The sequence below is a fragment of the Falco naumanni genome, chromosome 7, assembly GCF_017639655.2.
Source record: "Falco naumanni isolate bFalNau1 chromosome 7, bFalNau1.pat, whole genome shotgun sequence".
Taxonomy (NCBI): domain Eukaryota; kingdom Metazoa; phylum Chordata; class Aves; order Falconiformes; family Falconidae; genus Falco; species Falco naumanni.
Window position 1 is genome coordinate 41,080,262 of NC_054060.1, and position 15,433 is coordinate 41,095,694.

Genomic DNA, 15,433 nt, shown 5'->3' on the forward strand with positions numbered 1-15,433 from the left:
TCCCTCTTTGGCTTTAATTTTTATTCTTTCATAACTTCTTTGGTAGGTTGAGCAATTTTCCAGAGTCTGCTTCCTTGAAATAGAAAGCTGATCTCCCTAAATTTAAATGGCTTGGAATCACTGATACCAAGCCAACTCTGTACAGTGAAGACAGTTATTGCTAAGCACAAGGTAAAAATATTTGTAAGCCAAATGTAATTTTTCTTCTTCTTCTTTTTTTTTTTTTTTTTTTTTTTTTAACAGAGTTATAGAAACATGAAGATGTTGTTTTTCCTGTGGCTTTTAATTGTTTGGATTAATTCCAACAGTTATTGCTATGAGCCTAATCGCCAAGGTGTAAGAAACCAAAATCAAAGGGGCCAAGAAAACCAAAACATGCTACTGCAACCTGTAGCAAACAGTGTTTGTCAGTTTGCATGTTGTTTCTACAAAGAGATTTCTTCTCGTGAAAACAGTGGGAATATTTTCTTCTCTCCTTTGAGCATCTCTACTGCCCTTGCCATGCTGACTCTGGGTGCCAGATCAGACACTCTGACACAGATTCTTAGGGTCCTTAACTTTAACCCACGTGAGATTTCTGAAAATGAAATACATGAAGGTTATCGTCAACTCATTCAAATGGTAAACAGAAAGAATGAGGGGTTACAGCTGAATATGGGAAATGTCCTGTTTGTGCTTGACCGACTGAAGCCACAAGACAAATTTTTAAGTAATCTCAGAAACTTCTATGAAGGAGAAGCTTATCCGATGAACTTCAAGAGGGCTGACCAAGCCCAGATAAAGATCAACGAATATGTAGCAGCAAGAACCAATGGGAAAATCAAGGACCTCATAAATAACCTTGATCCACTTACTGAAATTCTCCTTATTAGCTACATTTATTTTAATGGTAAGATACACATATCATATTCTCCTACTTCATACATTATTTCCTCAGGTCAGTCTTGGACTTCATCACCTTTCTTTGCAATATGGTTTTGCATACGGACTCATATCTTGTTTTCCTTTTGATTCCCACACAATTACAAACACAGCTACTGGAAATTATGTACTGCTTGACACTGATAACAATTGCTAGCAAAATTCATGTCAATTTTTCCTATCTCTTTTAATATATACATTTATTTCCTTCTGAAGATTAAGTGAAATATACTTTGAGGAAGGCAACTCTATTCAGTAAAATACCTAGTCCTACACAATCTAGAGGGATTTAAACACTTTCTTAAATGCTTTGTTAACTAGGAATGAATTTGAAACTCACTTCAGCTGTTATCTTGTTTAGCAAGTTCAGAGTTAAATTCAAAGAACACTGTTAAAGTAAAGCTTAGCATCTTACTGAAAAGAAAATACCTTTACTCTATAGTTTTGCTGTTACTATGTTCATGTATCCAAAGCTAAACATGTAACAGTAGCTTTAATTTCACTCATGTTCTCCTTTTTTTTCACTAACTATGCCTTTACTGATAGTATAGCTGTAGTCCTGATGTGTCTAGGGGCATAGGTTTTCAAATGGGTTTTTTGTGGTTGTTGTTGTTTGTTTTTTGTTTTTTGTTGATTTTTTTTTTTTAAATAATTGCAGATTCTAATATTTTCTAGTGAAGACATGGACCCACCAGTATCAAATACGAGCCTAATGACAATAAGCTTTTTTCTTTTAATTAACTTGTGCAGTCTGCTTAGATACAGTCTACCTATCTTTCCAGAGCTTTTCAGACTGCTGATCTAATAAGAAGAGAAGCAAGGCTGTAAGACTCAGTCACTGGTTTAGTAACAGATACTGCATCTTATTTCAAACCTTCTCTCTTGTACTTATTTTATCATATTATAAACCCAAAGTAATTTTACTCAGAAAAATAGTATTCTGTAATTTATCTGATAAAAATATCATTAAGCTTTTTAATTGAAACAGGTGTGATGTATTAGAAATGCTATTATTCTAAAAGAAATTATACTCTTTTAAAACAGTTAACTTGGATGCTTCTACTCTCCTTCCTGATATGAGGCTTCCCCTGAAAGTAATTCAAAACCATATTTTTGTTTTGTTTTGCTTTTCATCTGTGTCTCTGTTCCTTGTGTTAATCTCTGAAGAATTAGTCACAGCTAAATGGAGTTGTTTGGAATACAGATGACTGATGTTTCTTAATTCTTTTGAACACATACTTGTTCAGCTCAAGTAATGTTTTCAAGATAGGCTTTTACTTAGCATCAGGCATGTCTTTCAAAACAGGGAAAAAGCTGTTGATTTTCCTTTACTGGAAAGTGTTTGAAGAAGAAGCAATAAATTTAGTAGCACAATGGAGACAAAAGCTGGAGAAACCTTTTATCAAAGATAACTTTGTATTACAGGTAACTTTCACATGTTCTAAAAATAGATGTTCATTCTTATTACTGAAAGAATTACCCAGCTTCTGTAAAGATGATGGAGATTCAGTTCTAGCTCTTCAAATTTAAAGAAAATAGATAAAATAATAGCATTAATAGCAATCTAATAAGGATTTTTTATCTTGAAATTGAGAGTAGGTTAATGCTAATTGATCTAGAGGCTGGGATTAATCTGGAGAGGATCTCTAAATCTCAGGTACCTCTCTAACTAGTCTATACTTCTAGACTCTTGTCCACTCCCTGCGTATTACAACCTTGCTTGCACAGTGCTGGTGACCACCTTTTTTGTGGTGTAGCATAGCACAGAAGTCCTTCCCTAAGGACAAAACTCTGGCGATATTTTCCTGGCTCTCAGCTAGTGAGCATGCTATTCCACTGTAGTACTCCAGTCCCTTACCATGCCCTGGCCGAGCTGGTCACCACAGAGTATCATACTTTGAGGTTCATTTTTCCACACAAACACGCTGAAGCATTTGAGAAAGGTGTCATCACAGGAGGGTAGTCTCCTAAGAGAAAGGAGAGCACAACAATGAAAGTTCCTCTGAAAAAGGAGAAAAAGATTAGTGAATATCATCTCTGTCTAATCTGTGTGCTAAATCCTGACATCCTACTCAGTTTTTAATCAAGCAAAGCTCTTTCTGAAATCAGTGGTTTTTTCCCCTGAGTTAAGCACTGGATAAAGTTGTTTGAGTGCTTCAGGCCTTGTGTAATTATTCTATTTCCCTCTCCCCCCCTTTAAATATATCAAGGCAGAAGTCCTGCCCATTAGATATCTGATGATACAAGCCACTGTTAATGAAGAAACACAAGAGTAGCCACTTTTTCCATCTTCACAGTATTGGCAGTTGCCAGTTTATATTTTCAGAGCCCTAGACATGCACGAAGTCTCATTTTACACTTTCCAAATGCTAAATAAGTGTTGTTTATGTCTATTTCACAGATGATGGTAACATTAAACAATAATTATTTCATTTGTACCAAGCTGCGTAGCAATAATTATTCAAATAGAAATCAGAAGTCAAAAGACGTTGCATCTTGTTTTATGGTTTTCTTGATGACACTTATTTCACTTAGCATTGTGGCTCTACTTTTGCTCATTATATTTGATAAAAAAATTAGTTTTGTTCTAGAAAGAAAAATCTACTACACCTCTTTCTTTAAAAAAAAAAACAACAAGCCAACCAACCAAAAAACCAAACCACCCCAACCCACCCCCAGCTTTCCCCCTTTTTTTTAATCAGCTCAGACTCTGAAATGGATGAGGAAGGGGATAGCTGGAATTTGTCTTAGAAATTACTCTATGCTGTGGTTAAGAATCTTGCAGAGTTCCAATGTAGACAGTTTGTTTCACTATTACTTAAATTTCCAAAGGCTTCTCTCTGATATTGTGAGCATGACAGTATAAAAGATTTCTGTTGCTGTTCTTTTGGTTTGGTTTTTAACTCAGCAGTCTGATAGAATTAAGTTCTTCACGATTTTATTTGCTGTCAACTAAAGTGGGATATAACCCCCTTCTCTTTGCAAGTAACCTGAATCCTTAATTTCTCTGGAGCATTCATCCCTCATATCACTCCACAAGTCCGTTTTGGTGTCAGAATGAGGAAAGGAGAGAATGTTTCTTCTTCTGAGCTCTCATTTAAAGGCTGCATCATAAGGGCTTTATGGGTTCCTTAAAGCTGTTGTCATGCAGGAAAAGTGCACACTAGAACAGCTGGTATCTAATTTAAATGAAGAATATTGCAGCCTGCTGTAAGATAGGAAGAAGAAGTTTTTTACATCACGCTCTACCTACCCTGTGTTGCTATTGAATTATTCTGAGCATTCAGTAAGCTCATTGCAAACTGTTTTTGTTTTTAAGATGATCCAGCTGTACCAGTTTCTGTCATCCATGAATGTATCCTATGGTGATATGTCCTATGGTTTCATGTCCTCAAAATATCCTGTAACTCTGTCTCTTATATTTCAAGCTGAATGGGAAAAACCTTTCGATCCAAAATACACTAAAAAGAACAAATTCTTTGTGAACGGGAACAAGGCTGTTGAAGTTCCTATGATGTTTGGAATGGGCATATTCAAGCATGGCTATGATGACCAGCTGTCTTCCACGGTGGTGCAAATGGATTACAAAGGAGGTGCTTCAGCATTTTTTATTCTGCCTGATCAAGGAAGAATGAAGAAGCTGGAGAAAAGATTGTCTTGTGAACATATGTCAAGGTGGAGGACATTAGTCTCAAAAAGGTAAAATTCTGCTGTCCTTGATTCAGATGGCAGGCAAGGAGACAAATCAGTTTCAATCTTCTGGGCTATGAAACAAAATGGGATACTATTCTTAGTTCTGTTTCAATCAACAGAAGAATTCCCACTGACCAAAGTTGAAATCTGGCTCCCTGGTCTCCCTGTGTTTTCACATTCACTGCTGCACAAAGTGAAAACCTTCATAGCTTTAGGACTTTTGCTGGTTCCACATTTTATTTCCCATCTTCAACAACCGTTAGCCATGAGTTTTCTGTCTTATAAGCTCTTCTCACTTTTTTGGTTGAGATCTTCTGCCTTCTATTTATCAGAAAATTCCTACCACTTGCCTTCAGCCTTTTTTCTTGTCTATTGCTTCCTTCCTGCCTATTACAGTTCCAAATAATTGCACATTTAAGGCTAAAATAACAACTTTCATTTGGCAATTATGAGGACAAAGCTCAATGGTAAGGGTATAGAGCTGCTGACACATTGCAGAGCCGCTATATTCAGGATCTCTGAGAACTCAGAGGGCAAAATTGGAATAAACTACACTTGTTTCAAGGTAACATTGAGACTAGAAGGTAGAAAGGTTATATTCTTTCTAAAACCAATTTTAAACTCCTTCCATTTAATATCATGTGTAGTAGTAGCCTTTGATGGGGCAACATATGTATACAAGCATAGGTACAGAATGTTTACAGAATCAACTCCTTGTGTTCATTCATGAATTTGATGTGTCATGTTAGAGACCTTCACACACATCCATTTGAAAACTGTATTTTAGATCATAAATTCTCAAGGCAAAAATTACATCTTATTACAGAAAACCAAACCCAGTGTTATGCTCTTAACTCTGATTCACTTAAATTTTATCAAAATAATCTCTTTTTTTTTTCATTTAAAAAAAGACAAAAAGGTTTGTCATTCTCTGTACACCTTCAGGGGTTTGAAACTTCTGGGAGAAGCTATGTGGTTTGTATCTAAAATCACTGTAGGACAACTAAGATGGTGAATCAAGATTCTTATGAACCATTTTTGTCAAAGAAACACAATTGCCTTTAAAATCAGCAAGAAAGACATAAATACAATGGAAGGGTTTATATTTCCTCTCTCCATCTTCTCCCCCCTCCTAAAAATGGAATAATCTACATAAAAGCCACGAATGGGAGAGGTAAATCTTATAACATAAAAAGGCATCACTGTCAAAGATGAGCTTGCTTCAAGCAGCTTCTTGTTTTTCATCAGGGAAGTTCTTTCCTGCAAACTAATAACAGCTCCTCCTTTTTCTTCTGGTTTTCAAAGCAACTGATTTTCTTTGTTCTCTGGAGTCTCTGGGAGGTCTTAAATGGGTTTGGTGTAGGATATGGATTGCCTTAAGAGCTGTGGGCAAGCTATGTTTGTCCCAGTTTCTCTGCAAGCTGATGGTGACACAAGTTGCAGAAGCATCGTGAGGAACATTTTTTCATTACTGTTGGCTGCTGAACTGGGGATCACGCTGAAACGTTGCCAGTACAGGCAGCTGAGATCTATTTAATGGCTGAATGGTGGAGAAAACATCACTTTCTCTTCTGAAAAGAGTATTCCAGTGCTTCCTGCCTTGTTGCATTGGTGTTGTGTGCCTGTCTTTCCCTTTCCTGAATGCTGAAAGCAAGTGGGGGCTTGTGGATGAGTTTATGTAATAGTAAGAGAGACGATTCAATGATCTGTGCATCCTCACTCGACACAGTAATCAGCACAGTCAGGAATTAGGCAGAAGAGATCAGCAACCTGTTATCAATCCGCTAGCACTCTCATTTTTGGGTACCAGCCAGATTTGGTATTTGACGCTGTGCTATGCTGGAGGTATGGGCCATTTCCTTCCCACTTGTCCACTGGATGACTTGCTTTTTGGCCAGCTTCAATAAGTGCTCCTGTCTACCTGACCTGGAACCCTGAACGGCTGTCCTAGTTTCTCATCAGAAAACAGGACTGACTGTCAGCGTTATCACTAACCTCTGTCTCATTGTATTGCTTCTAGCTGTAAATGTTGGTTTTAACCTTTGAAAAGGAATTGTTAGATCCTGAAAGAACAAGGAAGAAATGAGTCAGAAATAGAGCGCTTTGATTAATTTATAGAAAGCAGCAAACTAGTCACTTTCAAAAAAATTTAATAAATCAGACATCGGACTTGACATAGAAAAAGGTTTATCTATTGACTAACTATATTCTTATGCTTTTGTTTTTTACTTTGTTACCCATACAATCACCACCACATATTGTCCTGCTCCTTTGGTGTATCTCTTTGTTTGCTCTGTCCTGATTTATATGACAAACACACAAGGATAGCCTTTTATTATCATTATTTATTTATTTATTTATTTAATTTTATTTTATTCCTCCTAAAAGTAACCAGTGAACTTGGATGTGTTGGATTTTTTTTTTGTGTCCAGCCTGAGATACCTAAAAGAATCACTTTGTCACGAGGTGAATCCTCTGCATCTTCAGTAATGGGGAATGATGAAGGTGCTTCCAGCAGAACGCACAAACTATCACTAAGTTCTGAAAATGTCAGATGAAGATCATTAGGGAGGTACAGCTGCACTGTTGTGCTGAATGATTACTGGGTCAACCTCACTGTTCACATGTTGGCTTACTGCAGACTGTGAGGCAGCAACCTACAACCTTATCCTGTCAACCAGACTTCTAACATTGTTATAAACCTTCTTTTCTTTTCATTATACATCTCTCATGTAGGCTAGGGAGAGCCTGCAAGCAAAATGTCTTTGGGGAGAAAGCAAAATGAGTTTGTCTCTCGGGAGTCTGTGTTATACTGATCAAAAGTTTCACCACATTCTTGCACTTCTTTTCTGGCAGCTCAGCAAATTTATATCTTCCAAAATTCACTCTTTATGGGACATACAATCTAAAGGATATTTTATATAAAATGGGCATCATGGATGTATTCACTGATAAGGCTGACCTGTCTGGGATCACTGGGCAGCCCCAGCACAGAATTTCCCAGGTAAGTCAAACTGCTTTTTGCTTTCTGGGTCCATGGTTACTGATACATCACTTTTACATCTATTCATGATCAAAACTCATGTAAAGAAGCTTTGCTTCACATGAAAAGGTGGCTTTTGGTATAGAGAGTATTTTGCCCATGTTACTTGTGCTGTCAGTGCAATTGGGTTGGAGCAGGTTACAAGCCTACAACTTTTTAATCTAGGAGGCTTTTCTGATCAGCGTGGGGCAAACTTATAAAACAGACATGATCAAATCCACAGCTTGGTACCCTCCTGCAGCGTGTTGTTACAGTCATTACACTGTTGTTTCCATTTGTGTTTACCTTCTTCAGCCAGCCTGTGGGCAAGTAGGAAGCTGTAGGATGTATCACTGCTGCTGTTTTATGGAGGGGAGGGGAGAGGACAAATGCTGCTTGCTTTTAAACTGTTTGGAGGAAAGGAAAATGCAGTTATTAAAAATGTTTGGCTTCAAGTCTATGAGCAATGACTCTCATTAGTGCCAGGCCCAGGCACTACTACAAGCTACAGATAAGTCATACTTTAATAAACCCAGAGTTTAAAGCTGACGATCAGTGCAAATTTCATTGCCTGATATGGACAAAACCAACTGCCCTCATGACCTCAGATGGAAGTGAGCCAGTTAGGGTCTGTGAATGTCTTGATTTTGCAAGGTAAAACTTACATCTTTCTCTGCTCTAGCCCTCCATTTCTTGTCCTTTGCTCACATTTTTCCCAAGACATTAAAGAACATGGAAAACATAACTTCAATATGCTAATCAGAATGTTAATTCTTCAACTATATGGAATTTTAATAGACGGTTAAATATGATCTTGCTCTCTTAACCTTTAACCTAGCTCCACAGATCTGCACAAGTGGGATCAGGGAATGAGCAAAGAAACAAAACAAATGTTTTTGCTAGTAGGGACATGCTCCTCCACTGGGGATGAATGTTTCATCTTTGGGGCTAGGAAAGCTATGCCGTGTGTAGCTTGCTGCTTTTTTTCCACAATTTTGCTGTCTTTGTGCAGTGGACTCACATCTGTCCATCTGATGCTTGTTTCTTACAAGAACTTCTTCAGGCACTTTTAGCTCAAGTTCTTATTTAGGTGACACATTTTGTACCCCCTTGACTTGTAACATGTCTATTTCTTTACAGGCTATTCATAAGGCTGTAGTAAAGGTGGATGAGACTGGCACCGAAGCAGCAGCTGCCACAGGCATGGAAATAGTGCCTATGTCTGTTCCAGCTACCATTGTATTCAACAGGCCCTTCCTAATGGTCATAACTATGGAGAACAATATACTCTTCATGGGAAAAATTGTGAACCCTCTGAAAAAAGACTAAGTTGATACACGTATTAGGTAGGCGGTGATCACCAAGTGTTTGACCTGATGAGTATGGCATAGCTATAGAGGGCTCTTCACCTCTTAACTGATGTTATTCACTGGTTTTTGTAGATGAAACTCTTCATCGATTTAAGTTGCCATAGATGCATATTTGTTTGGGCCTTGTTTTTTTTTTTTTAATTTTTTTTTTTTAGAAGGTTGCATGCAGGCAGAACTGTCATTAGATCTGGGACAAAATCAGCCTGTGTGATACTGACAGCATAGATACATCTTGTAGCAGGGAAGATGAGTAGCATGTGGGTGGAGAGGGTTGTATAAGCCTGCTTCTTCCCTCACAGCTGCCTTCTCACCCTTTTTTTTACATTGACTAGCAAATGGGTACAAGTTATGGCACTTTACTACTTGTGCCCATTTTCCTACCAACATGAAATTCATATCTAGCATAGATCTTAACATGCATAATGCTTACTACCTTGCATAGTACCATTGTTGTCCAGTGAGTCTATTACAATTTTGACTTTCAGCTGTCGTCCCAGCTAGGCTGCTGCAAAGGGGTCACAAAGAAGGTGTGTTTTTCCCCCGCAGATATATACTGGCCTGCCCACTATTTTTTTTGTTTGTTTTGTTTTTGTGAGAGTTTGTAGTTCAGACTCGTTCCAGGGCAAACGTTAGAAGGTCTAAGAATTGTGTCTAAGAAAAGAAGAGGTAGATCAGATCTCTGCAGTTCAGTGCCCTGGAGCCAAACTTTGTGAATCAGATATACAGCTCAGAGCACCCAGAAGACTTCTTCTAGCCTATGCCTGCACCTAACCCAGCTTCTAGAAGCCCCCAAGCAGCAGGAAACACAAGCCATCTCCACATGGTGCCAGTGCATGTACCATTGCTGTGTGGCCCTGGGAGATTACCCATGGTAGTAAGCACCATTCCAGTATTGTTTGTAGGATCAAGCACCCTACTAGTAACACCTATACCCCAACAGTGACACTTACTGTGTCTCTTGACATATCTCCTTCTGTTCCCAGACTGTCCAGTAACACAACATTGGTACTCTTTTTCTCATCCGCTTCATGATTAGTATAGCCACAATATTATAATGAACTTTTTTCACTAGTAAGATACACGATACTAAAAGAAACATTCATAATGCACATACTTATTTATTTTTTCTTGTTTTCTTTCCTATCTGTTTTTTTCTTCAATTTTTCATAACGTCTATCATTATTTTATTTCATTGCTCATTTTCATGGTATATATCTGATCTCTGGTTGCAGGAGGGGCAAATCATTGACTAAAATGGGTTAGTCTATTAATAGGTATTAAGCATTAACACCAGTCTTTGTACAGCCTTGAAATATGCAGACAAATGTACTACAGTAGAACAACAATGAATAAACATGACATTAAAAAGTTTCTAATTCTGCTATTTTATTTCTTTAATTCAGAGTTATGACTTAAGTATGGTTCAAGCAGATTTTTTTGACTGGTGTCAACAGTTATTAATATTACATCAGCACAGTAATGCCACTAATGAGCTTCAGAAAGCCCTCTGTCTTTGGCCTGAGCAGTGAAACTCTGTTCACATAGTTCTCCTAGCAGAGATAACCTACTTTTTGGGAAGGTGAGGCATTTCTTTGATGCAGAGGTGTTTCTTTCAAAGGCTATAGAAAGCATGCTGCTTCTACTGTATCGATTCTGTAGCTTCATGTGTATGTCTCATTTACCTTCTAAAAAGCTCTCTCCTGACTCCCTCTAATAGCTATGTTACCAGTCTTGGTATGCGTTTTGACTTGTGGTTCCTGTTATTCTATAAACAAAATACAGGCCATCTAGATCATACTCTTTTGTTAATAGATTATGACGGGAAAAAAAAGCTCTTAGGAGTGCTGGAACCCACTTCCAGATTAAAATCATAGTGAAGAAAAACTCATCCATGTGGCAATCAAGGGCAATAAGGAAGAATAAATTTAGTATTTCCCAAAATGAAAACTAGATGTACTCCATTTGTTTTCATTTGTCTTTACATCTCTGGATCCATAGCAAACCTTGACAGAGAGTCAGCCTCTACAGGATCTTACCTATCTTTGTATTTTATGTTGATCTAGAGGCACTTCAGATCTTGCTAGGTGACAGTTTTCTGACATAACCAGATCTTGCAGCTTGCTTTCCTGTAAAAATTTATAGCAATGAATTTGGACGTAAATCCAAAAAACCTAACTTAAGAAGGAAAAAAAAATAATTACATATTTACACAGCAAATTCTATTAGAATTATGAGGAAAAACTTCAGAAAATGAAAATCATGATCAAACCAGAGAATGTCCTCTGCCTAAAAGAACAACCCCCTAACCTTAAATCTAAAACTGTAATAAGAAAAGAAAAGGACAAATTTCAGGAAAAAACAACTTGTAGAAGTCACAGTATGTAATAATGCATTCTTATTCAAAGATATCAGAAACCTGCCAGAGACCCTGAGGGGACAGTAGATGTTCAAAGTGTAGAAGTGCTCAAGGGGGGCTACCAGCAAAACAGAATCTCAATTCATTGCACATGAACTTCCTTTGCAGTGGCTGGGCCTGAGCAACTATTTCAAGTTGAACTAACAATGAAATATTTTTTAGAATAAAAAAAGTCAAAAAGCAAGTAACAACAAATTGCCAGGACTGTTTAGTACGCATGCAAGAGCTTGTAGCTGTCTTAGGAAGAAAAATGTTAAGCCTTCTACTGTGACGCATCAGTTAGATTGGTCTCTGTACCAGAATAATAAGTGACAAATGTGATATAAGTTTTTAGAATAAGATGAACGTGAGCATTGCACTGAATTGCAGAAGAGTTAGTCCAACTTTGGCATTTTGGAAACTGTAGATTTTGTAGTTGTGGGTAAGTATGACAAAATATTAAAGAACTAACACAACTTTCCTAGAAGGGTTTAAGTTGGAAAAGATCTTTAAGATCATCGGTGTCCAACCATTAACCTAACACTGCCAAGTCCACCACTAAACCACGCCCCTAAGTGCCACATCTACACCTCTTTTAAATACCTCCAGGGATGGTGACTCAACTGCTTCCCTGGGCAGCCTGCTCCAGTGCTTGACAACCCTTTTGGTGAAGAATTTTTTCCTCTTATTCAATATAAATCTTCCCTGGAGCAACTTAAGGATACTTCCTCTTGTCCTATCGCTTGTTACTCTGGAGAGCAGAACAATACCCATCTCACTACAACCTTCTTGCAGGGAGCTATAGAGAATGATAAGGTCTCCCCTGAGCCTCTTTTTCTCTGGGCTAAATGGCCCCAGTTCCCTCAGCTGCTCCTTGTAAGACTTTCTCTAGACCCTTCACAACATTTGTTGCCCTCCTCTGGACACGTTCCAGCACCTCAAGGTCTTTGTTGTAGTGAGGGGCCCAAAACTGGACACAGGACTCTAGGCACAGCCTCACCAGTGTCGAGCACAGGGGGACGATCACTGCCCTGGTCCTGCTGGCCACGCTGATATCTTTGATAGAAGCCAGGATGCTGTTGGCCTTCTTGGCCACTTGGGCACACTGCTGGCTTGCGTTCAGCTGGCTGTCAACCAGCACCCCCAGGCCCTTTTCCACCAGGCAGCTCTCCAGCTGCTCTTCCCCAGGTCTGTAGCACTGTGTGGGGCTGCTGTGACCCACCTGCAGGACCCGTCACGGAGCCTTGCTGAACCTTATACAACTGGCCTTGGCCCAGGGGTCCAGCCTGTCCAGATCCCCCTGCAGAGCCTGCCTGCCCTCCAGCTGATCAAGTCTCCCACCCAACTTGGTGTCTTCTGCAAACTTACTGAGAGTGCACTTGATACCCTTGTCCAGATGGTTAATAAAGATGCTAAACAGGACTGGCCCCAGTACTGAGCCCTGGGGAACACCGCTTGTGACCGGCCGCCAGCTGGATGTAACTCCATTCACCACCACTCTCTGGACCTGGCCATCCAGCCAGGTTTCTACTCAGCAAAAATTACGCCTCTCCAAGCAGTGAGCAGCCAGTTTCTCCAGGAGAGTGCTATGAAAAATGGTGTCAAAGGCTTTCCTAAGGTCCAGGTAGACAATGTCCACAGCCTTTCCCCCATCCACTAAGCGGGTCACCTTGTCATAGGAGGAGATCAGGTTAGTCAAGCAGGACCTGCCTTTCATAAACCCATGCTGACTGGGCCTGATCACCTGGTTGTCTCCTGTACATGCCATGTGATGGCACTCAGGCTGATCTTCTCCATAACCTTCCCTGGCACCCAGGTCAGGCTGACAGGCCTGTAGTTCCCCGGATCCTCCTTCCTGCCCTTCTTGTAGATGGGCATCCCGTTGGCTAAGCTCCCACCTGCTGGGACCTCCCTGGTTAGCCAGGGCTGCTGGTAAATGATTGACAGTGTCTTGGTGAGAGCTTCCACCAGCTGCCTCAGTCCCCTGCTGGATCCCATCTGCCCCCATAGACTTGTGTGTGTCTAAGTGGTGTAGCGGGCTGCTGGCCATTTCCCCTTGGACTGTGGGGGCTTCGTTGTGCTCCTTGTTCCTGTCTGCCAGTTCAGGGGGCCAAGATTTACTCTTAAAACAACTGGTTTTACTATTAAAGACAGAGGCAAAGCAGACATCAAGTACCTCATCCTTCTCCTTAATGGATAGAGATTCTCCTTAGCCCTCATTTTGTTGTTAATGTATTTATAGAAACATTTTTACTGTATTTTACAGCAGTAGCCAGAATCCTTTACGAAAGGATTATTTGGAAGAGTTGATACATGTCCATTACAATGGTTTGATTGAGGTATGTCACATAGTTCAGAGAAAAGATAACAAAGTATCTCAAAAAACCCTTAGGCTAGTAGAGAGGGAAGATCTTTTTGTAAGCAGTATGTTCAGGCATGTTTTATTCATAGAAGTTAGAGTGGGACTTTAATGAACTGTGAGGTGACATATTTTCTTGGTGGTTCCACCTTGTTCACGGGTAAGGATCTCAGGGTACTCTGTGTCTGGAGAACCACTGCCAAGAAATCCAAAGCTAAGAATACAAAGAAAGAAGCTCTTATTTTATGTATGATGTGATCTCGAGACAGGCATTGCCACCCAGAAATTTTGCAGTGATGCTGGATAGGCCACTGAGTATGTCATTTCCATGCTCAGTGCTGGTGAAAAAGGAAACCAAACAGTGGGAGATCTAAAGAAAGGAAGAGATGGAAATGTCAGTGTGCCCCTGTGCCATGGTATGCCCACACTGTGTATACTATTGCAGCACTGGACACTGAACTACGTGAGCCTTCAGTCTAAGCTAAGGATGGACATTCCTTATGGCTTCTAGGATGTTATCTGTACATACACTGTGTATCTATAGGCTCAACTCAGAGCCAAAGGCTAAGTGTTTATTTCCTTTTCCTGTGCCCAAGGGTGTTTAAGACAACAGTACAGGTCTGGCAGTTAAGAGCATTTTCATTTCCTCTGTTAGTACCATCATCTCTATCAACTCAGTGATTCAGTGGGAAATAACTAAAAATCAAAACTGACATATGACTCAGGAGTTTAGGAGCAGTCATTATAAACAAAGAAGAGGGGTTTTCTGGGTACTTTACAAGGGTCTGTTATCACTTCTTCGAATGATTGAAATAGGTGAATTTATGTTTGTAAGCTTATTTGCAGTTTTGGTCTTTTCACAGTCATTGATCATACTTTTTACATTCAATCACATGAATGCCTTGCTATGTACCAATGTACGTTCACAAAGACAGACTAGATCTACCATATCTCTTAATTAATGTCTCTGGGTTTTGTTCTTCTGTTTCTCTATCAGATGTATATATATATGTATAGCTTTTAAGGGGAATATCTCATTGCCAGCTTGTTTTTCCTATTAGATTCCTTGTTTAATTTTTTTTTTCTAATGTGAATTAGCTGTAGGTTCCAAACTATTTTTCCTCTACATCTATGACCTTACAGTATATGACAAATCTATTTTTAATTAATGAAAAAATGCAAATGAGAATAAATAAAACTGTGAGTGGCAAAATAATTTCCTCATTGTTCAGGTCCCCTACAACTGATGCAGAAGTTTTATCCATCCTGAGTTGAAGAAATAAGTGCTTGATTTAAATTTATTGTAAACAACTACTTTCTTTCCAGTCAGTCTTTTCCTACAATAGCCTTTAGATAATGTCCATAGCCCTATATTGGTGTTATCCTCACATTCAATTTGTCTCCCAAGAGAAATTTTAAGATGTTAAATTTTCCAAAGCTGTCACAAAAATTTAAAATCTCAACAATTTTCCTGAAAAAGGTTTTGAAATGTTCTTCCATTTCTTTGGTAAACAGTAGAAAAGTTTATCACTTGATAATATCTTATAAAATAAAAGTTACTGTGGAATATTTTCATAATTTCTGTTTGAAAATGTTGACAAAGCCAACATATTTATTTAAATGTTCTGATTTCTCTGACTCTGCTTTCTTACAATGAAATTGCTCCCTCAGAG

At 38.9% G+C, this 15,433-nt stretch overlaps 1 protein-coding gene across 1 annotated transcript in view; it reads left to right on the forward strand.

The window, feature by feature from the left end:
* The first annotated feature begins 375 nt into the window (after positions 1-375).
* The window catches only part of LOC121091108 (serpin A3-5-like), a 28,667-nt gene continuing 13,609 nt past the window's right edge, over positions 376-15,433 (forward strand). The window contains exons 1-4 of the mRNA XM_040600334.1: positions 376-889; positions 4,350-4,620; positions 7,471-7,618; positions 8,777-8,899. Of these exons, the coding sequence (XP_040456268.1) occupies positions 376-889; positions 4,350-4,620; positions 7,471-7,618; positions 8,777-8,899 (1,056 nt within the window). The remainder of the gene's footprint in view (positions 890-4,349; positions 4,621-7,470; positions 7,619-8,776; positions 8,900-15,433) is intronic.